The sequence below is a fragment of the Neltuma alba genome, unplaced genomic scaffold, assembly GCF_004799145.2.
Source record: "Neltuma alba isolate B1F8T4 unplaced genomic scaffold, ASM479914v2 tig00010389_pilon, whole genome shotgun sequence".
NCBI lineage: Eukaryota > Viridiplantae > Streptophyta > Magnoliopsida > Fabales > Fabaceae > Neltuma > Neltuma alba.
The window spans coordinates 317,419-339,662 of NW_021635292.1; the positions used below are offsets into that span (position 1 = coordinate 317,419).

The following is a 22,244-nucleotide window of genomic DNA, read 5'->3' on the forward strand; positions in this document are numbered from 1 at the left end:
CAATAGTGAGTGATAAGCTAGTAAGGGTGATGTGTTGTACTATGAATGGATTTCACCGATTTGATTGGGCCACATACATTGTGAACAACTTGTGGAAAGAGATGGAAGATTATGTTGAAGTGTATAGAAACGTAGGGGAAGACAATGATGAAGGGAGTTGCAACGTCGGAGGATGCATCTACCTCTTATTGGTATGTATTTATTACCATTGTTTTTTTGTTGTATGTTTAAATCGAGTGATGATAAAGTTAATAATTTGATGTTGCAGTTATATCTTGCTGAGCGCTTCCCATTATCTAAATCTGTTAGAGATGGGCTAATAAGTGCTATTCAATTCTGGACTGATGAGAGGATAAAGGAGATGACAAAGAAAGAAAGGCGGAGCAACAGAGGCCTATTGTATAAGGAGAAGGGCTCGAAAGTTAGGGTTGGAGATAAGGAAAGAACAAGGAGAAGTGTCGCTGACTTACACCCGGTGTGTGCTTTGCTTGGTAATTTCAATATGCATTAACAAGATAAAGTGTTTGACCTTTTTTAATAATGTGATGCAGGAGTTGCAGAGCTTACATCAAAAGTTGATAGCTGTAATTGATTTAAGTTACAAGAGACTTGTTAGTGCAGTAGAGGACGAGCTACATAAGGTACACATAATGATGGAGGAAAATCGTACTGTGGGAGATGAAGGCCCTAGTGAAGTTGGAGATGAATATAAGGGAGAAGATGAAGCTGATGATGGTGATGATGATAACGAGGGAGGTGATGATGAAAATGAGGCAGATGATGATGATGGACTCCACTCAGGACACGTACCTCATCATGGAGATGACTCGGACGAGGCAGACATGATTGATGTTGAGGAAGAAGGAATACAAGTTGGAAATATGGATTCCCTTGATGTTCCCCTAGGGACAAGAATGCACAGTGTAAGACCCTTAACCTCCAAAACATCATAACTCGTCATAAAGTCCACTACTATGGTAGAAAAGGAAAGCTGTTAAAACGAGCTACCATAGTAGAAGGAAAATTTCATATTTTTAGAAATTGACTTTCAAACTCGGGTCAACCCGTAATCCGTTGCATGCAACTAAAAATCATTCATTTACATCTACTGGGCCTCCGAGCCTCCGGCCCGGGTAACAACAAACATCACATCAGCCCATCTAAATGATTCCCAGCCAAATAATCCAGAGTTCATAAAACACTAGCAATGGCCTCCGGCCAACCAAGATAAGGAGATACGTTCTCTCCAGTTTACAACAAAGCCGGGTAATCAAATATATCAAAAAGTAGTCCTAACTGTGGCAATATATACTAGTCATACATATACAAATGCTAGAGGCCTAAAGCTAACCAAGCTCAAGCCTCTGCGTCTCTTCCAGATGGCCCACGCTCGAAACCTTCACCTGAAAACATTGTAAACCACCGGGTGAGATGGAGTCCCAGTAACCAACCTTTCCAATACTAGGTACTACTAAATAGGTGCTCGTGAGGTGTCAAGTGGAGCAGTTCACAAATCATATATATTGATAGCCACAACAATTCATGCAAGTGCAATGATGCAATCCCATCAACCATATCCCTCACTTTAGGAGATTTTCAGGAGCCGAAGCCGGCCTATCCCTCACTATGGGGAACGTAGGGAGCCAAAAGGCCTATCCCTCACTATGGGGGACGTACTAAGCCAACCATCATGCATTAATGGAGGCCTTACCACGTGGTAGTAACAGACAAAACTCTCACCAATTCCCAATCAATGCATCATGCTCAAATCATAATCAAAGAGTAATAATCATTTCACAATTAACCTCATTCAGTGGCATATCTTTCATAATTCCAAAATTTCATTCATCATCAATTAAAAACCCCACAAGACGGTTTTCCTTTTTATACACAACATACAGTTTGAACATAATTACTACTTAGAGCACAAAACATAAATCTACTCACAATACCACAGAAGCAAGTACTAAGGATTGGAAAGTGATTACCTCTCGCCTGAGCAAGGAACAACAAACCAACGATGTGGCCCCGTGTACCACCAAGACTCACAACCGGTCTACACAAGCACACAAACACACAACCAACATATATTAGCTCTCAAACTAATAATGTGGCCAAAACAACACTTGGGGACACAAAATTCCTATCTCCCATCAAAACTCTACCCAACTTAAAGGGTATAACTATCAAGGCAACACTCCAAAGTCATACCAATCCATCAAAACCTTAATTCCTTTCCAAACATCAATTAAAATTCACAACCTCAAGGACCCACTATAAGAACTCAACACCCAAACATCCCATTTGAACAATTAAGGTTCCAACAACAAATCTAAACCGATTAAACATCCAATTTAACCCTCCTTAACATAACCCAATTCACAAAACTCAAAATCAACCTCTACATTGTCACCCTCAATCCCAAATCATCCAATTCCATAAACCCTAGCTCCAAAAATTCAAGATTCTTTAAATCCAAGAAAACTACACCGATTAAATACTTAAACTAACCCAATGCAATCAATTAAACTCAAAACAATCGGTCAAAAACCTCAGTTTCAACACAACCTAGAAAATCCTAGGGTTTCACCATAAATCCTTATAAATTCCAATCAAGAAGATAGATTAGAGGTTAAAATCACTTACTTGAGGTAATGGATACTTAGAAATGCTCCCTCCAAGCCAAAAGTTTGAAACCCTAGCAGAGCTCCTCTCTACTCCTTCAGGTTTTCTTATTTTCGCACGCTGGACCCTCCCGCGACTATATAGATTCAGGACCTTTCGCCGCGGCGAACCAATCCTGAGAGGGATTACTCGCCTGAAAACCCGACTTCGCCACGGCGAACCCCAATCTTCGCCGCGGCGAAAGCTTCCAGAGAGGAAACTCTCGCTCGCCCAGAAAACATTCACCGCGGCATACCCCTACCTTCGCCGCAGCGAAACCTTCCTGAAAGGGAAGCCTCGCTCACCTGAACAACTTCGCCGCGGCGTCTGCAAGACTTCGCCGCGGCCAAACCTTCCCGAGAAGACACTCCCCTCTAAAACTCCCGGTGCGCCGCGGCGAACATACCCTGAGAGGGGTACGTTCACCCATTCCTCCAACAAACCTCAAATCCAACCCAAACACCAAGATCAAGATTAAATTACTAATCTATCCTCAAAATCAACCCAAAAGAGGCTATTAAAACCCGATAAAACTCAGGATGTTACACACAGCCTAGGAGATCACAGAGGGAGGTAAAGTCGGCCATAAATTCTCTATGGATTTTGACAATGCCTGTTAAGAGGAAAAAGAGGAATATGGAGGAAAAGAACAAGTTTTTTAACATGATATCCCGCATGTGTTCAAGTTAGGAGGGTGACATGTAAGTTACTACTCGCATGACTGTGAATGATATTACTTATTGGTTGTTTACTGATTAACTACACACATAATGATACTGGGAACACATTTTTAGGCATTTAGTTAAAATATCTGATGAGGATATCACTCGAGATCAGCTAAGGACACTTGGAGGAATTGAGAGAATAGGTAACCGAGTAAGTTAGTATTGTGATCTTGGGCTACATTTGATGCTCATGTATACCTGTGAGAAAAACTAAAATTTACTTGCAAACAGCTCATGTTAGTTGTGTGCAAGACTTTACTGGTTGATATGAAGAGCGAAGGAGAAGTGAAGCGACACATATTTGATGTTGACTTTATAGTAAGGTTACTAAGATGTTTATAAAATAATTACTACTACATGACTAATCATTCAATACTATAGGCAATACTAGCTGCGAACCAATCTCGGTGGGATGCTAGAAAACGAGAAAAGCAGTTTCTGCCTGAATATGTCGGTTACAACATAGGAGACTTTGACTTGATATTTGGACCTACACTTGTTGGTGCTCACTGGTTTTGTCTTGTGCTTGAGCCTAAGACAATGAATTTTTATGTGTTGGACTAAATGAAGCCAAGTTTTCCTGCTAAGAAGAGTAAGAAGAAAGGTGCAGCTGATGATGATATGATGACTGTGATCACCCGATGTGTAAGAATATTGTTACTGTTCTTGTGTAAGATGCTGTTTGTTTACTAAATTATTTACAAATGCAAGTATGTGTTGTGCAGAGGGATCGATTTTATGATATGATTGAGATAGTAAAGCCCAATACCATTGGAAAGAAGCAGAAGAGTGACATTATTTGGGCCCCTATTCCTCAACAAAACAATCTGTGAGTGGTATTACTTGTTGATGTAATAATGTATGAATGCTACTTCGTGTTTCACTCATGGACATTGTTGCCATGTGCAGGTGAGACTGTGGCGTTCATGTTTTAATATGGTTGAGCAAATGGGAGCCCGGTGTGACGCTTGACTACAGTGAGGAACATGTTGCTGATTTCTGACGAAACCTAATGTGGTGGCTTGTTAATCATGAGCTCAATTCAAGGAGTGAAGAAGCATTGAAATTGCTGTCATCCGCAGAACCCACATCAAGGAAAAAAGCAGCGTGCGTCACGGCACTAAATTGCGCTGTCTAAGTTAAATGATGTCTTAGTTAAAGTTATGTATGTAAGGGGATTTGCAAACTGTTTTCATGGAATGTAAAGGTGCCTCATTTTCAAGTAATGTTAAACCATTTTCCCATAGTGTTACTACACATGTGATGAGATTTACAACTGTCGAAGTGAATTTGACCACTTCTTCAAGGGGTTTGACAACCTGTTTTGAGAGGCAGGGCAACTTTTCTCAACAAAAACACAAATACCACACTGAGTTTGATAAAACACATAGTGGGAATAACAACTTTTACAGTGAATGTTACTAGTTGTTCAGTAGGTTTTCCAACTGTATGTTTATTGGGCTGGGCAACTTTAGTTCTAAAACGATACAACTCGACAGTGAATTTTGCAAAACACATAGTGGGATTTACAACTTTCACAGTGAGTTATACAACTTCTGTAATGGGTTTTGCAACCTTCTGTTTTTCTCTGGGCAACCTTCCTTTCAGAAACCATACAATTCCACGCTGAGTTTGACAAAACACATAGTGGGAATAACAACTTTCACAGTGAGTGTTACTACTTGTATAGTGGGTTTTGCATCCCTATGTTCATTGGGCTGGGCAACTTTCGTTTTAAAACGATAGAACTCGGTGGTGAATTTTTGCAAAACACATAGTGGGATTTACAACTTTTATAGTGAGATTTACTACTTCTATAGTGGGTTTTACAGCCTTATGTTTATTGGGCTGGGCAACTTTGGTTTTAAAACCATACAGCTCGACGGTTAATTTTGCAAAAACACAGTGGGATTTACAACTTTTACAGTGAGATTACTACTTCTATAGTGGGTTTTGCATCCTTATGTTTATTGCGCTAGGAAACTTTGGTTTTAAAAAATAGAAATCTACGATGAATTTTGCAAAACACATAGTGGGATTTACAACTTGTATATTGGGTTTTGCAGCCTTATGTTTATTGGGCTCGGTAACTTTGGTTGAATTTTACAAAACACATAGTGGGATTTACAACTTTTATAGTGAGATTTACTACTTCTATAGTGGGTTTTGTAGCCTTATGTTTATTGGGCTGGGCAACTTTGGTTTTAAAACCATACAACTCGACGGTGAATTTTGCAAAACACATAGTGCGATTTACAATTTTCACAATGCCATTTACTACTTGTATATTGGGTTTTGCAGCCTTTTGTTTATTGGGCTGGGCAACTTTGGTTTTAAAACAAAAGAACTCGGCGGTGAATTTTGCAAAACACATGGTGGGATTTACAACTTTCACAATGCTATTTACTACTTGTATATTGGGTTTTGCAGCCTTATGTTTATTAGGCTGGGCAACTTTGGTTTTAAAACCATATAAATCAACGGTGAATTTTGCAAAACACATAGTGGGATTCATAACTTTTACAGTGAGATTTACTACTTCTATAGTGGGTTTTGCAGCCTTATGTTTATTGAGCTAGGCAACTTTGGTTTTAAAACAATAGAACTCGGCAGTGAATTTTGCAAAACACATAGTGGGATTTACAACTTTCACAATGCTATTTACTACTTGTATATTGGGTTTTGCAGCCTTATGTTTATTAGCCTGGGCAACTTTGGTTTTAAAACCATATAACTCGGCGGTGAATTTTGCAAAACACATAGTGGGATTCACTACTTTTACAGTAAGATTTACTACTTCTATAGTGGGTTTTGCAGCCTTATGTTTATTGAGCTGGGCAACTTTGGTTTTAAAACAATAGAACTCGACGGTGAATTTTGCCAAACACATAGTGGGATTTACAACTTTCACAGTGCTATTTACTACTTGTATATTGGGTTTTGCAGCCTTATGTTTATTGGGCTGGGCAACTTTGGTTTTAAAACAATAGAACTCGGCGGTGAATTTTGCAAAACACATAGTGGGATTTACAACTTTCACAGTGCTATTTACTACTTGTATATTGGGTTTTGCAGCCTTATGTTTATTGGGCTGGGCAACTTTGGTTTTAAAACAATAGAACTCGGCGGTGAATTTTGCAAAACACATAGTGAGTTTACAACTTTCACAATGCTATTTACTACTTGTATATTGGGTTTTGCAGCCTTATGTTTATTAGGCTGGGCAACTTTGGTTTTAAAACCATATAACTCGGTGTTGAATTTTGCAAAACACATAGTGGGATTCACAACTTTTACAGTGAGATTTACTACTTCTATAGTGGGTTTGCAACCTTATGTTTATTAGGCTGGGCAACTTTGGTTTTAAAACCATATAACTCGGCGGTGAACTTTGCAAAACACATAGAGGGATTCACAACTTTTATAGTGAGATTTACTACTTCTATAGTGGGTTTTGCAGCCTTATGTTTATTGAGCTGGACAACTTTGGTTTTAAAACAGTAGAACTCGGCGGTGAATTTTGCAAAACACATGGTGGGATTTACAACTTTCACAATGCTATTTACTACTTGTATATTGGGTTTTGCAGCCTTATGTTTATTGGGCTGGGCAACTTTGGTTTTAAAATAATAGAACTCGGCGGTGAATTTTGCAAAACACATAGTGGGATTTACAACTTTCACAATGCTATTTACTACTTGTATATGGGTTTTGCAGCCTTATGTTTATTAGGCTTGGCAACTTTGGTTTTAAAACCATATAACTCGGCGGTGAATTTTGCAAAACACATAGTGAGATTCACAACTTTTACAGTGAGATTTACTACTTCTATAGTGGGTTTTGCAGCCTTATGTTTATTGAGCTGGGCAACTTTGGTTTTAAAACAATAGAACTCGGCTGTGAATTTTGCAAAACACATAGTGGGATTTACAACTTTCACAATGCTATTTACTACTTGTATATTGGGTTTTGCAGCCTTATGTTTATTGGGCTGGGCAACTTTGGTTTTAAAACCATACAACTCGATGATGAATTTTGCAAAACACATAGTGGTATTTACAACTTTATCAGTGCGATTTACTGCTTGTATACTGGGTCTAACAACCTTTTGGCAGGCTGGGCAGATTTTTTGTCATGAACAATACAATTCGATGCTGAATTTTACCAAAAACCAGCAACAATATGACAGCAGATACATTACATATATTCAAATGACTGCACCTCAAGTACATCACGGTAAACATTGAACCATTAACTTTCATACTAACTACACGTGCAATGGAATTTACCATTCACGCAACAGTATTTACCAAAAACCAGCAGCAATATGACAACAGATACATTACATATATTCAAATGACTGCACCTCAAGTACATCACGGTAAACATTGAACCATTAATTTTCATACTAACTACACGTGCAATGGAATTTACCATTCACGCAACAGTATTTACCAAAAACCAGCAACAATATAAGAGCAGATACATTACATATATTCAAATGACTGCACCTCAAGTACATCACGGTAAACATTGAACCATTAACTTTCATACTAACTATATGTGCAATGGAATTTACCATTCACGCAATAGTATTTACACCAAAAAAATCACCATATCTATTGACATCTAACTTCAACTTGGGTTTGGATTCTTGCATGTTCTTCTTGTGTGCCCAACTTGTTGGCATGTGCTACAATGGTAGATCTTCCTATTTTGGAACTGTGACTCTCGCCTTTTTATTTTAGGCCTTCTTGGTGGTCGATTAGTTAAAGGTAGTGCCAAGAACACTTGACTTGCTATATTTTCCACCCAGTAATTGTTAGGATTTGGCATGTCTATTGTCACCACTGGAATCATAGTCCTGCCATAAATCTTTTGTTGTGATGTAATCTTGTAGCATTCATCAACAAAATCATACACATTGCAATTCACAGCCTTAATAGCTGCACAGGCATGGGGACATGGAATGCCTGACATTTGCCAAGCTGCACAAGTACATTCACCTAGACCAAGATCAACATGTACAGCTCCTTTTACTGTATGGACACACACCCTACCTCCTCCATAAGGTACACTCAACATATGTGCTGATCTCGCAACATTGTCCACCAATTTTACATCTATGTTTGGGCCTACACCATTTTTCCAATTACTCATTGCTATGCTTGCTGCATACATCTTCTTTGCCACTTTCTCATGATGCTCATGTATAAGTTGGGCAACCTTATATCGTCTCTCTTTCAACATCCAAGCATTGAATGACTTAGCAAGGTTTGTTGTGATGTTATCCCACCGTTTAAATGGGAATTTACTTAAGGCCCACCTTTCAACATCACTATGATTAAAAAGCTACTTAAATAATTGTGGATTGAACTTTCTCATGTTATCCATTGCACCATCAAACTCGGTGTCAAGCCTTACATATGCAATGGCATCCAGGTATTACAGTCCCTCCTCCCTTGCTTTCCCACTAGTCTTCCTCTTTCCTCTATTTAATTTAATCATTTATGTACTGAAGTTTTCCTTAACATGTCTGTAACAGTATGCATGCCTCTCACCACCAAATATTGCTTGCACAGCACCTATTATTGCATTGTGTCGATCTGACACAATTGTCAATTCCGTCGACCTAACTATCTCCTTAATCATGTATAAAAACCATGTCCAATCCTCAAGTGTCTCTCCCTTTATAATAGCAATCGCAAAATCATTGTCAGCTTCATAAGCAGAGGTCGACAGTAACATCCCCTTATACGGTCCACTTAAATGACATCCATCAATGTACAGTATATGTCTAGCACTAGCTATAAAGCCTTCTATACAACACCCATATGCTATGAATGCATGCTCAAATGTGTTATTAGTATTACCTACCCATATGGCCATAGTTTTGTTATCTGTTTCCTTCAACCGTTCACATATACATGGAATAAGCATATAAGACTGGTCAGGCCTGCCATGTCTGTCCTCTAAAGCCTTTTGCTTCGCCCTATATGCTTGTTTATATGTCAACTTCACACCATAATCTCTTTCCAAAGTCTTCCTTATATCATTTGGACGCCTGTTTATGTGATCATTTAACTCATCAGTGATGATTGATGCTGTCAAGCTAGTTGAACCATAATGTTCCATACGAAGATTGTCTTGTGCATTATGAACATGCTCATTTATGAATGTTGCCACACGTAAAAAGGGAGTACTCTTTCTACCCACTCTTGCACTTATCCTCCACGGACAACCTTTAACACTACATTTCACATACATTTTTTTCCCTACAATTTTTCACATACTTGTACTCAAACTTGTTTGCAATATTGAACTTACGTACTTTTTTCTTGAAATCTTCTACATTTGCAAAAGTCTGGTTCCGTCCTAACAACAATTTCTTCCATTTCAAAGAATTCATCTCCGGCAAAGGTGTAGGTGCACTCACTACTCCGTATGGCAGGCTTACATTAGGTCTTTCACTGCCTCCAGAACTTGTACTTTCCAAAGCATTTCCCTCTAACGTAGGCTCATCACTCTGTTCTGATAGTCCTACCATTCTTGAGATCCTGCATTTATAATTACCACTGTTGTTAAGAGATTTTACTATAATATTACAACAATTATCAACTTTCATAACCACAAAAAAAAAATTTCTCACTTACGTTTCTGGATAACCCATTCCTTCCTCCACATTGTCACTACCTTTATGTGCTATATAAATATGTGTATTACGATCATTATATTAAAATAGATTATCAACTTCACCATCATCTATAAGATCTACCAATACCCTCTCATCAAAACTCGAAGTGTATTTAATATCACAGCCATGACAATCCATGCTGAACCATTCTCCTATCATTGTCCTCAAATCTTCAAGTTTTGTACCCTCATTTATTACTCTTACTCTGACAGTCCCACCACAGTATTTAACTTCCACATCGTCATTTTCTACAAACTTCCCATCTAAGTGAAAATAACAAGCAAGTCTTTTTGAAGATGTTGATACAATGTTACAAGACATCACCACTTACTAACCTGCAGCAAACAACATTAAATAATAAAAAATTAACTTCTCCGCCAATTAGTTTCCATCAACGTATGTGACACCCAAAACACACACAAAGAGAAACTTTTCTTCTATTCGCAACTTTATTATAGGGTTTCACAACTCTATTATTGATTTTAACAACGTTCACCACCTGAACGCAAACTTCACGTCTACGTAATTGCTTGCCACCTTTTTTTTATTTCCGCTACGTCATTTGAAATAGTCAATATAAAGTATAAAATCTCATTTCCAACACACCCGTTCCCACCATTGCGCCATAAAGCAGACACAAAAAAGAACTACCCAAACCCTACCATCCCGTAATGCGACATGTTCACTCTCTCTCTTGCTACAAACCCTCTTGCCCACAACCAAAATCTATTAAATCAGCAATCCCAACAAAATGGTGATGCGGAGGCATAAGATTATACCATTTCCAAAGACTACCGACTTAAACTTACCTCTTTTCAACTTTAATGTGTTGCTCCAGCATTCCTCTTTCCTTCTTTATGTGCAGCTCAACCGGTGCTCCTATGTTTATTTTTGTTTCAGTTTCACTTCCTTTTACCTCACTAATAAGGGCATTTCAGTCTTTTGGCCAAAAATCTGAATTTCAGATTGGTACCCAGTGCCCTATTTGTCATTTTGCTTATTCAAGTGCCTTATTTGTCTTTTTGAAATTCAGGTGGTATTTTGTTGTCATTTTTCCAAAAAAAAATCTATTCTCAACATGGTCAAAAGAATCAAGCCATCACCCACCCACTACGTTCCTTGACGGCTCATAAACTCCAAACCTTTGAAAATTCTATCATCTTTACAAAACTAAATAAATCCCTCCTTAAACTCCCACAAATATCACACAAACTATCATGGTAATAACAATCATGGCACACAAATCCTCGTTTCTGCTCTCATTCTTCTTCTTCCACTTTCTCTCCTTATTACTTATTGCAGCCCATGCAACCAGCTTCAACTCAATAATACTAAATCCATCTGCAAGACCAACACTACAAGCGCAGAACAAGAAGCAGAGCCGCTTGATTATAGATATTCATGTTTGGACCGAAGTGGTGTGGCTCCATCAAGCAAATACCAAAGCAATCTCAAGAATCTCATATCTTCACTTTTTTCTGATTCTTCAACCGGCAATGGATTTGGTAACAGAACTGCAGGTAGTGATAAAGATAAGGTGTATGGGCTTTATCTTTGTAGAGGGGATGTGAATTCAAGTTTATGTCATTCTTGTGTTCAAGATTCTAGCAGATTGATCCAACAGCATTGTCCCAATAATGCTACTGCAGTTTTATGGCACCCATTTTGCCTTCTCAGATATATCCTGTTAAATTTATATTTCTGTAAGTAACTTGTATATGGGTCTACTTAAGCAAGAAGTTGTCAATCAAAATTTATATCTGGAATACTGGTTGATACCATTTGTAGTCTCTAAAGTTTGAAACTAGTGTTTTTAGATGGACCAAAATAAGGTCAAATTTTAAGGACCAAGACTATTGGTTTCAAGTTTCAAGAATGAAAACCAAAACGAAGTCCAATTTTAGGGACTAAAGATGGTATTAATCTTCTTGAATGTATAAGATAAGAATTTATCATCATGATCAGACTATAATTATACCATTTGTATTGATTACATGAATTTATGTCACCGACTTGATTCATGAAAGAAATTCTGCTAGTATTAAATAGGTACTCCAACGAGGATTTCTTTGGCAATCTAACTCTGAGGCCTCGGATTCCCATGTTTGATGCAACACAAAACTTAACGAGTGCAGGAGAGTTCGACAGTGACGCTAGGATTCTGATGAACGGTTTGATACAGACAGGTTCAGAGACAAACCTGATGTTTGGGACACACGTGTTCAACATAAATGGCACCCAGAAAAGGTATGGTTGGGTTCAGTGCAGCAAAGACATAACTAGTGAAGAGTGCAGAACATGTCTGAGCAATATGCTTGAAGAAGTTGAAAATTGCTGTGAAGGCAAGAGGGTTTGGAGAATCTTTTCTCCTAGCTGTATTGTTATGTATGAGACTCAGCCTTTCTTTGTAAATGATACTGGGTTGATTGCTCCAACGCCCCAGCTAGGTACCATTTTGTTTCTTTCATGATATAGTAGGTACAGTTTTGTGCATTTCATGGAACTCAGAAAATAAATTATGCTATTCACAACTTGTAAATAATATGATATGTTGACATAAACGTGAAAATAACCTCTTTTCTTGAAGATATTCTAAAAATAGTCATCAAAAGTTTGATTGTATATGCAAATCCGTTTGCATCTTTCATTGTCAGTGAGCATGTGAAAACTAAAGATGAACCTCTTGTAAATTACTTTCCAGGTCAGAAAACCTTGAAAAAAATAGGCTGCAATTTTATTTTATTTATTTATTTTGCAATTTTGCAGGTGAGGAAAGTAGTAACAGGTCAATGCTTAGAGTTATCGTTGTTATAAGTGTAGTAGTAGTACTAGCTCTACTGGTTTTCTGCACAATCTACTTCAGGTTCTTGAGAAAGAAAAAAGGTTAAGTTCTAAGTGAAAAGTCTTCAAGAATTTCATTCAACAAATGGGGCATAAATTTTTATTGTCTTATTATGCTTGATAACAATGATTGCAGACAAACAAGCAGTGCAGGAAGATGGGCTAAATCCAGTATTTTCTCAGGATCAAACTGACGAAGAGAATTCTATGAGTATTGACCTTTCGATAATGTCCCTGAAAACTATTCTTCAAACTACTTGTAACTTTTCTGAAGAATGTAAATTGGGAAAAGGTGGATTTGGCTCTGTATACAAGGTACTGAATTTACATACTACATACACTTGCTTATTGAAGTTATTTTCACCTTCTCCACCTTCCCAACATTATTAGATTTAGTTTATGTTAGAACTTTCTTTAACCTAATCCTACACTTAAAATTTTGAAATCAAGGGAGACCAGACCAGGTTATGGGATTTCGGAGACCAGGTTAATGAGGTATTGTACTAGAGTATTTAAGCAAGTTAGTCCTCTATCTCAATATCTAACTTATGTTGAAGAGTTCTCAACTTTAAGATGCCCATCCATTAGCATCGGAGTTTGTAAGTTGACAACTTTAGTCAACATAGAAGGTGAATGAAGTGGCGCAGTAAGTGCCTTCCAAGACATCAACTCTCCACAGGAGGAAATTGATGGTGATAATGTATGGGATACTTAGTTCCAATTGAAATTGTATGAAATACTTTATATGTTAGTTCTTCCAACTTGGCTCGTAGGAGAGGTTTCTTCACACTACTTGGATCCCCGTAAAAAGAAAAAATTTGCACTAACATCTCTTATATTAAGCTTTGAAAAGGTCATTAATCTTTAGGTAATTTTGCATTATTGGATCAGGCCACTTGAAGTTTCTAAGGTAAAAAAATTGCTCAAGGTAAAATCTCTCCTTTGAAAGATAGTAGCTTTGCAAAATTCAAAGCAAGGAGGATGTGACTATAAATTTGAAAACTTCAAAGATAAATCAGATTTATTCAAGTTTAATTGTTTCTCTTTCAACTTTCTTACGTTTGAAAGCAAAAAAAATGATGGTTACAGGGTGTTTTACCTGATAGGAAGGAAATAGCAGTAAAGAGGCTGTTAAAAACTTCAGGGCAAGGATTAAAAGAGTTAAAGAATGAAGTAATATTGATTGCAAAATTGCAGCATCGGAACCTTATGAGATTGTTAGCTTGCTGCATTGAGCAAAATGAAAAGCTACTTGTTTATGAGTACATGCCTAATTCTAGCCTCGATTTTCACCTCTTCGGTAAGTTACACATACTTCTTTTGAGTTTCACTAAATTTTTACAAACATCCCTATTGGGTATGGGTAGCATTTTATATTTATAAAAATCTGCCGTTCAACTTTTTCTCATTAATCCCATTTCATCTGGGTATCAGCAGACTCTGCAATTCTTATAATTTTATTGCTTTCAGATATGGAGAAGCATTCCCAGTTGGAATGGAAGTTGCGATTGAGCATCATTAATGGAACTGCAAAAGGACTTTTGTATCTCCATGAAGACTCTAGACTAAGGGTTATTCATAGGGATCTAAAAGCTAGTAATATACTGTTAGACCATGAAATGAATCCAAAAATTTCAGATTTTGGATTACCAAGAGTTTTTGGAGGCAACCAAAGGCAAGCAAATACTATCAGAGTTGTGGGTACCTAGTAAGTTCAATTTATAACGCCTTCTGTTATTGTTATAGCATTTGAAAGCCAATATTTTCATATGAATACACAATATAAAATTAACTATATTGATTTATTTATTTTTATTCTGAGCAGTGGTTACATGGCTCCAGAATATGCTATGGAAGGCTTGTTTTCAATAAAATCATATGTATTTAGCTTTGGTGTTCTCCTACTAGAAATCATTAGTGGAAAAAAGAATGGTAGATTCTACCTTTCAGAGCACGGTCAAAGCCTTCTCATATATGTATGCTTTCTGACTGCCTCTCTTCCTCGACAATATACCACAGGGAACAAATCAATTGGAATTTTCAAGCTTTTGAACAGTAACAACACAATTCATCTTCTTAGGCCAAGATCTGATTCCAACTTTGAAAAAACAAAATATGCCTTTTCCTTTCAAGCAATTGAAATATCCTTGATGACTTCAGAAACATTGCTCCATGGGCCATAATTTTATTGAAAAAATCCTGAACCAACTACTTGAAAAACTAACTAAAACTTAAAGCATTTTTCTTATAAAATTTGCTTTTTAATCTAACCTAAAAACGCATTTACCATGTAGGCATGGAGGCTCGGGTGTGAAGGGAAGGGCTTGGACCTAATGGATCCAATATTAGAAAGGTCATTTGAACCTTCTGAAGTTCTCAAGCGCATCCAAATCGGCCTCTTATGTGTGCAAGAAGATGTAGCAGACAGACCAACAATGTCAAGTGTAGTACTTATGCTTGCAAGTGACTCAGTGAACCTTCCAAGGCCAACACAACCTGCATTGTCTGTTGGAAGAGGTTTCACGGAGAAAGAGCCTTCATCAAAAAATACTACCCATGACTCCATCAATGGAGTAACTATTTCTGAAGTTTTAGCTAGATGATCCTAAGGACTAGACAAGACTTTCTTTCTGTAAGATTGTGATGGCATGGATGAATTTTGTACATAAGAGTGGCTATTTAAATTATTATAATCCTCCAAGATAATTTCCTATATTTTTTTCCAAAATCATTGAGGCCTCTAAATATTTTTCATAATTAACTTTTGGTTACTCTTACTTAGTATAACCAAAAATTCCTGTAAATAGAAAATTCTATATTTATTTATTTCCCTTCTAATAATTCCTTTGGACCTCAAATATAGTCTCTTAACCTTTATTTATATTTTTCATAATTTTTTGAGAATTTTTGAGAATTTCTAACTTAAATTCCCAATTAAATATTTCTTTAAACGATATTTAAAATATCAGTCTGGCCTTTGTCCGGATTTCAAAATTCATACTGGTGCTAGCTATAATTTCCTCTACCTCAACTAGCCCTTGATCTATTTAATTCCTTTCATCTCAGGGTTAAGATTTCCGAGATGTTACATTATCCTAGCACGACCATAATAATTCTAACTACTTTCAGTGATTCGGTAGGCTTCCACTGCTTTACTGAAATGTTTAATTTGCCTTGAGGCTACATTTTCTCTTAGCTCTAGCCTTAGGCCCCTAATCGTTTTCTTAGTGAACCATTGTTCATCATTCATAAGTTGCAGATAGGTAGATTACCAAGATAACTTAATGTATCTTGCCAAATACTCATCGAAAGGTTCATTTTCCGCTTGCTTTATAGTGAGAAATTCAGCTTCTTTCTTATCCCGCACTGATTTAAGAAAATACTTCTAGAAGAACTGGTCCTTAAAAGATTCCCAAGTGATCGGGGTCTCAACAGCTTGAAGGTCTATCTCTGAGTTCTTCCATCACCTATTAGCTTTTTCCTCTAACTTGTAGATTGTCATCTATGCTTTAGTCTCAAATGAGCAATCCATCACTCTAAAGATTTTCTCTAACTGGGTAATCCTGTCTTTGGCTATTTGCATATCTAGTGTGCCCTCAAATGCTGGTGGATTATGCTTGCAAAAGTGCGTAATCCACTGTTGTAAATTATTTGGTTCCTTTACAGGCCTTGCTTGCTCTACTATCGATTCCTGGGTTTAAGGTTGGACTTGTTAGACTATCCTAGTTGCTCCTTGCTCAGGTCGTTGTAACTGTGCTATGGCTACTATTACTGCTACTGCTATTACAGCATCCTTTTCTTGTTCCTAGCGAGCTTAGGTTGCTCATAACTCTTGTATCATTTTTTGTTGTTCCTCTAATCGGTTCATTATTATTTGAATCGGGTTAATAGGGGGCCTATTCAGTTCTTTCCCTATTTGTATGTTACGTCTCGTCCTCACTATACTTGTTATTTCTTTTCAACCACAAAAAGAACAACATCATGACATAACCTTTAATTTTTATTTATAACCTTTGTACACATATATAAAACAGCAGCATAGTTTAACCAGTATCACATCTAGTAATTTAGTAAATAGGAGTAAGGATATTCCTAGGCATTTAAGGGCTAGAATAATAGGAACAAATAGAAGGATACAATTCCTAAAATTTATGTCGGTATTGGGGCAAAATACATTTTTTCAAAAGTTATGAGCAGCTTATGTAATTTTTGAAATATGTTAGAAATTCCCAAAAATTATGGAACCTAGGAAAAAGTCCCCTGGACACTATATTAATTGTTAAAAGGAAGAATTTTGATGGAAAGTATTTATTCTGATTTTCCAGTCAGTTTTAAAAGCTTGACTAATTAAAGGAAATTGACCAAAAAGTAATTAGGAAAAAATTATTTTCAAGGCTCAGAAAATTGAGAAAAAATAGGGATAATATACATTGAGAATTATATGATAGTGTATACGAAATTTTATGCCCAAATTATCCCTAGAAAAATTATAAAGGAATTTAAGTTTGAATTAGGCCAAATTAAGGTCTTTTATTTGGAAAATTCCAAATAAATACTTGTAAGGAAAATTAAATCTCAAGAAAATTCACAAGGTATTCTAAGGAATTATAAGAGATTATAAAGTAGAAGAGAGGCCCTTAAATGCTCATAAATTTCTTAACAGCTTTGCCGAATAAAGAAAACACTATAAAAAGAAAAATAGTTTTTCTTTGTAATTAGTAGAAAATTGAGACGGTGATAAAGGAGGGCATTTTGTGAAGAGGAAAATGAGAAGAATGTGGATCTGACAAAAAATAACTATAGTAGCCAGCATATTGTAATTATAAAATAAGAATTAATCTCAGAGGAAAGTGTACTGATAAAGTGAAAAGCTCTCTCTTATCTTTTACTTGGCCCACAAGTTGCCACTTGTCAAGTTACCAATGGAGGGGATTTAAAGGCCATTTGTCAAGCCAAGGGTGGAGAGGATTTTGACTTTGGAAATTGATTTTCATTTGGAATTAATTTAACACTGGAAAAGGGTTCAAGAAGGTATAGGAACTTAACACCTCATTATAATAATTTGCTTGATCTTGGATGGCAATTGTATGGACTTGGCCTATAAATAGATACTCCCCCCCTCACAAAACCACCATTTTGTCCAACCTTGGGAAAGTTCTTGCCAATTTGATTATTGAAGTGCAACCAGAAGGAAAGCTACTACCTTTGATCAACCAAACTTGGATCTAAGGTTAGTAGGTTGTTTTATTATGTTTCTTGCTTTGAATGGTTGGAAAATGTTGTTTCCCTAAGAGAGAGGTGCTGGCCAAAATGTTATAGGGTTAGGGGAAGGAGGTTTTGATGTTATACCTAGCTAAAGCACATTAAATAGAGCTTGTTTCAAGTGGTTTTTGTGTTGATATGTGAAAGATTTCATGTTTTGGTTGTTGATGGTGCTGTTTGGCCAATCTGAAATTAGTGCCCTAGGATGTGATTTTCATAGTTTTGATGCTTCTATTATGTTTAAAATGGAAAATGGTATAGGGTAAACCTAAAGAACAAGTATTGGAAGTATTAGAATTAAAGTTGGAATTTTTGGATTTCAAGAACCCCTGTTCAGCCAACACTATTTCTTGGGAAAGAAGTTTTCCTTTCATGAATCCAAGTTTATATTTGGATTCTACATGAGAAATTATGTAGGATTGTCCTAAGAGGGTAATTCTTAGATTAAAGAAAACAAAGCTCTAAAATTCAAAGAATTAAGGGTTAAGGGGTTACTTAAGTGTTGCTTTTGAGTCTTGTGTGGTTTAAAGTTGTAATGTGGTTGCCCTTTTTTGCAATGTGATATTTAGGCTTTGATATTTGTGGAGGGAAGGAGCAAGAAGAAAGATCAAAGAAGCAATTGGATCAACGTAGCAAGATTTAATTAACTTTTAATATTGACATTGCATTAATTATCAATGCATGGATTATTGCTATTATGTTGTTGAACTATGATGATTGTGATGTGGCTACTCCTTCCATTATATTGCCTTGGGTATTGTATGTTAGAGATTGCCTAATTATGAGAGAATTATTTCTCTAATGATAGCTAATGTTGAAATGCTTAATGATGATGCATGTTTGATGTTATGGTTGATTTATCCTGCTATTGGGATTTCAATGAAATCTCATTTCTTTTGAATGTAATTCAATATTCTAGGGGCTGAACCATCCAAGAAGAAAAAGAAAATTCAAAAATGAATCATGTATAAATTATGAAACCACTTGTCTTTTGACAATATATAACAATGTATGCATAGATGCTGTAACCCTACTAAGATATTGACTGGGAGCTATGTTTTGACTATGTTATTGGACCAATTAAATTCTGAAATTTGGCATGCCATTGCATATTAATTAATTTTCTCTTTTTGAAATAACATCTTTTGAGATTTATTGTATTTTATCTTTCATCTTGTGACTTTAGAATGTTTCGATGAGATTATTTATATTGGCAAAGAAAACAAGATTTTTCACATTGACAAAAGTTGCTACATATAATCTTTCCGCACGATTGTAAGGGAAAAATGAACGTAAATAGCAACATGTTAGGAACGTGACGACAAATCCAAAGGCTCCAATCACCAACTGAGCAGTCCAACTGCTTCATCAACTACATCCATCCATGGTATTAGTATTGTTCGTTCCGCAATCATGGAAAATGGGGTTAATTAAATGTATAATTAACATCGAAAAGAAAAAGAAACTATGGACAACATACACATCATACTTGTTACTGTTTCTTGAGTTCCTTCTCACACTTCTTCATTGATGCAACGAGTCTTCCAAGCTCCCCAAGCTGAGAGGGCAAACCACAAAGATGTTAATGGCAGAGAGGAAGGAGGCCATTGTTGAATTATACACAGTAAAACCATAGGGAAAGAACAAGGGAGTTAGCCACAAACCTCTGCCGAGTTGCTACATGCTGAGGAATCTGTCCAACGAAAAAGCAATATTCGGCCAATCAACTCAATATATTCATACATACAAGAATAATCCAAGGAAAAAAATTAAAAGATAAGGGAAAAATTTTGATTTCTACCTCATAGATGCCTGATCTCCCAACCCGCGCAAATTAATCAGGAAACCAAAAAGTTAACAGAGCAATGCATTTTGGGACTGGAATAAAGCATTACAGGGCCACAATGAGGAACGGGAATTAAGGAAAAGGAGTTCCACGTGGTCATTGATAAACTGCATTGTAAAAGATACAAGCAGTGATGGCTCTAGAGAACATCAAAATATCAATTAATTTGCAACTTCCTTTCTATGTCAGAATCCCTCTTCAGGTGGAAGAACAGACCAATAATTTGAGAAATAGTTAATTGTCTTGAAACTTTTTCTAAGCTGAAGAAAAGAGTAATATCCACATCGGTAGAAATACCTGGTTTTCTTCATTTAAATAAATCAGGACTTGGCCCAGAAGAAAAAGGAATTAAGAGGATGAAGATCAGTACGAAGATTTTTAGAAAAAATCCATATGAATAAACTAAAAGGATTAATCTATTTAAAGAAGCAAAACAAAAGGAATAAATAAATGTGTAGAGTAATTATTTTAGGATAAAACAGAGTAACTTAACATTCTAAGCAGTAGTAGGTTGGCCATATATACACCTAGAAAGCTGGAACCATACCTAGCTTCAGCCTTGTTCAAATATAAAACCAAAGGACCAATTCTGCTCTGGTTGCCTCCAATGTACTCATCCTTTCCGCTAATCAAAGATGCAGAGCGAAAATAAGCCACAATTAGTGTTAGATGGTGACAGAAGTTTTAGCTCAAGAGATCCTAATTCACTTAATGCAAGGACGACAAAACCTTAAGTCACGTAAGCATGATAATCTTGGCAATTTGCATCAACATGCACATATATTGTTGAATGCAAATAATCAACCACCTTCAGAATATAAATTTACTCCAAAAACATGTTCGTTAGATAAATTCTATATTCACTGATTTATCTAGATCAAGGCAGAGTAAATTGACAAGCCCAAAAGGGATGATGACGTGACTAGTAACTTGAAGCAAAATGTGAAATCTAATTTAGCTATGACTCCATTTGGCAAGGGACAATTGTGTTTTTGCTATCAGGGAACATAACATAACACAGTAATTGTACTACATATGATTAACAATTCTAAGACGCCTCATTGATCAGCAAAAAGCTCTCCGCTCACATCCAACAACATCAACATACAGATTCGTTATTACTTCGGTAAGAATGCTTTTTTCATCTTTGCTATACTTTGCCCAAGCTTGAGGCAGGAAGCAACTGCATTGCACAGACTAAATAATATCCTTGTCAATGCAAAAGAGGAAAATACTCCATTCTTAAATCTCAACAAATTAATAGCAGAATCATCACACAAACCCTTTTTATTTATATCTGTTTAAAACTTGAATTCAATTTTCTGAGTAAATTGCCATATATGCATCCCCTGAAACCCCATGAACTTGATTTTACCATCAACAAAGTTGAAGGTCAATGAAACTTGCAGGAAGATTACATACTATTGGATTTAAAGTTGTTTGAAGTTAGGATGTTGATCAGTTTCTAAAGACTAACTTGACAGAAAACGCATATTCCGAACACTTCAATGTTAATGCACACGAAAAATTATCAAGAGCTTAACTTATTTATTAGTGCAAGTTGTAACATCCCAAAAATTAGACCTAAGTGCTTGTAGGATGTTAGTTAATTTAAAGACTAAATTGACAGCACATGCATCTGCCAAGGACTTCAATGTTACATTTACAGCCTACTTCAATGTTAATACACAAGAAAAATTATCCAGCTTGACTTATTTGTTAGTGCAAGTTACTAGAGAGGTTGCAAAGTTTCAATGAAATCAGAATGTCCAAGCAATAGAAAAGCATAAAATGAGTGAAGTATATTCACAATGGCAGGCACCTGATAGCAACATATTAGGGAAGTGATGACAAATCCAAAGGTTCCAATGACCAAATGAGCAGTCCAACTGCTTCATCAACTACATCCGTCCATGACATTAGCATTATTCATTCTGCAATCATGGAAAATGGGGTTAATTAAAGGCATAATTAACAACGAAACCCTGTCGCTGCTCCCCAAACTGTTCTTCATTGATGCATACTTATAACTGTTCTTCAATTCGTTCTCATGCTTCTTCATTGATGCAAAGAGTCTTCCAAGCTCCCCAAACTGATAGAGCAAACCATGAAGATGTTAATAGCAGAGAGGAAGGAGGCCATTGTTGATTTATACACAGTAAAATTATAGGGAGAGAATAAGGGAATTAGCCACAAACCTCTACCAAGTTGC

The 22,244-nt window shown here is 36.5% G+C and overlaps 2 protein-coding genes across 2 annotated transcripts; one reads left to right on the plus strand and one right to left on the minus strand.

The window, feature by feature from the left end:
* Positions 1 to 8,897: 8,897 nt before the first annotated feature.
* LOC114756367 (uncharacterized) lies at positions 8,898 to 9,656 on the minus strand. The gene has a single exon (XM_028945310.1). The coding sequence runs from the start codon at positions 9,654 to 9,656 to the stop codon at positions 8,898 to 8,900; it is 759 nt and encodes a 252-aa protein (XP_028801143.1).
* Positions 9,657 to 10,834: 1,178 nt separating this feature from the next.
* On the plus strand, positions 10,835 to 15,527 carry LOC114756368 (cysteine-rich receptor-like protein kinase 10). The gene is made up of 9 exons (XM_028945311.1): positions 10,835 to 10,956; positions 11,386 to 11,764; positions 12,137 to 12,530; positions 12,850 to 12,966; positions 13,061 to 13,239; positions 14,014 to 14,224; positions 14,395 to 14,632; positions 14,750 to 14,900; positions 15,219 to 15,527. Exons 1-9 carry the CDS (start codon positions 10,835 to 10,837, stop codon positions 15,525 to 15,527), a joined length of 2,100 nt encoding a protein of 699 aa, XP_028801144.1.
* The last annotated feature ends 6,717 nt before the right edge of the window (positions 15,528 to 22,244 follow it).

Bases quoted from the DNA above. Each gene is read 5' to 3' on its own strand.
- LOC114756368 (XM_028945311.1), top strand. From the start codon at position 10,835: ATGGTGATGCGGAGGCATAAGATTATACCATTTCCAAAGACTACCGAC. The intron at 11,765-12,136 runs ATCCTGTTAAAT...TTAAATAGGTAC, and splicing joins CATTTTGCCTTCTCAGATAT to TCCAACGAGGATTTCTTTGG. The intron at 12,531-12,849 runs GTACCATTTTGT...GCAATTTTGCAG, and splicing joins TGCTCCAACGCCCCAGCTAG to GTGAGGAAAGTAGTAACAGG.
- LOC114756367 (XM_028945310.1), bottom strand. From the start codon at position 9,656: ATGTATGTGAAATGTAGTGTTAAAGGTTGTCCGTGGAGGATAAGTGCA.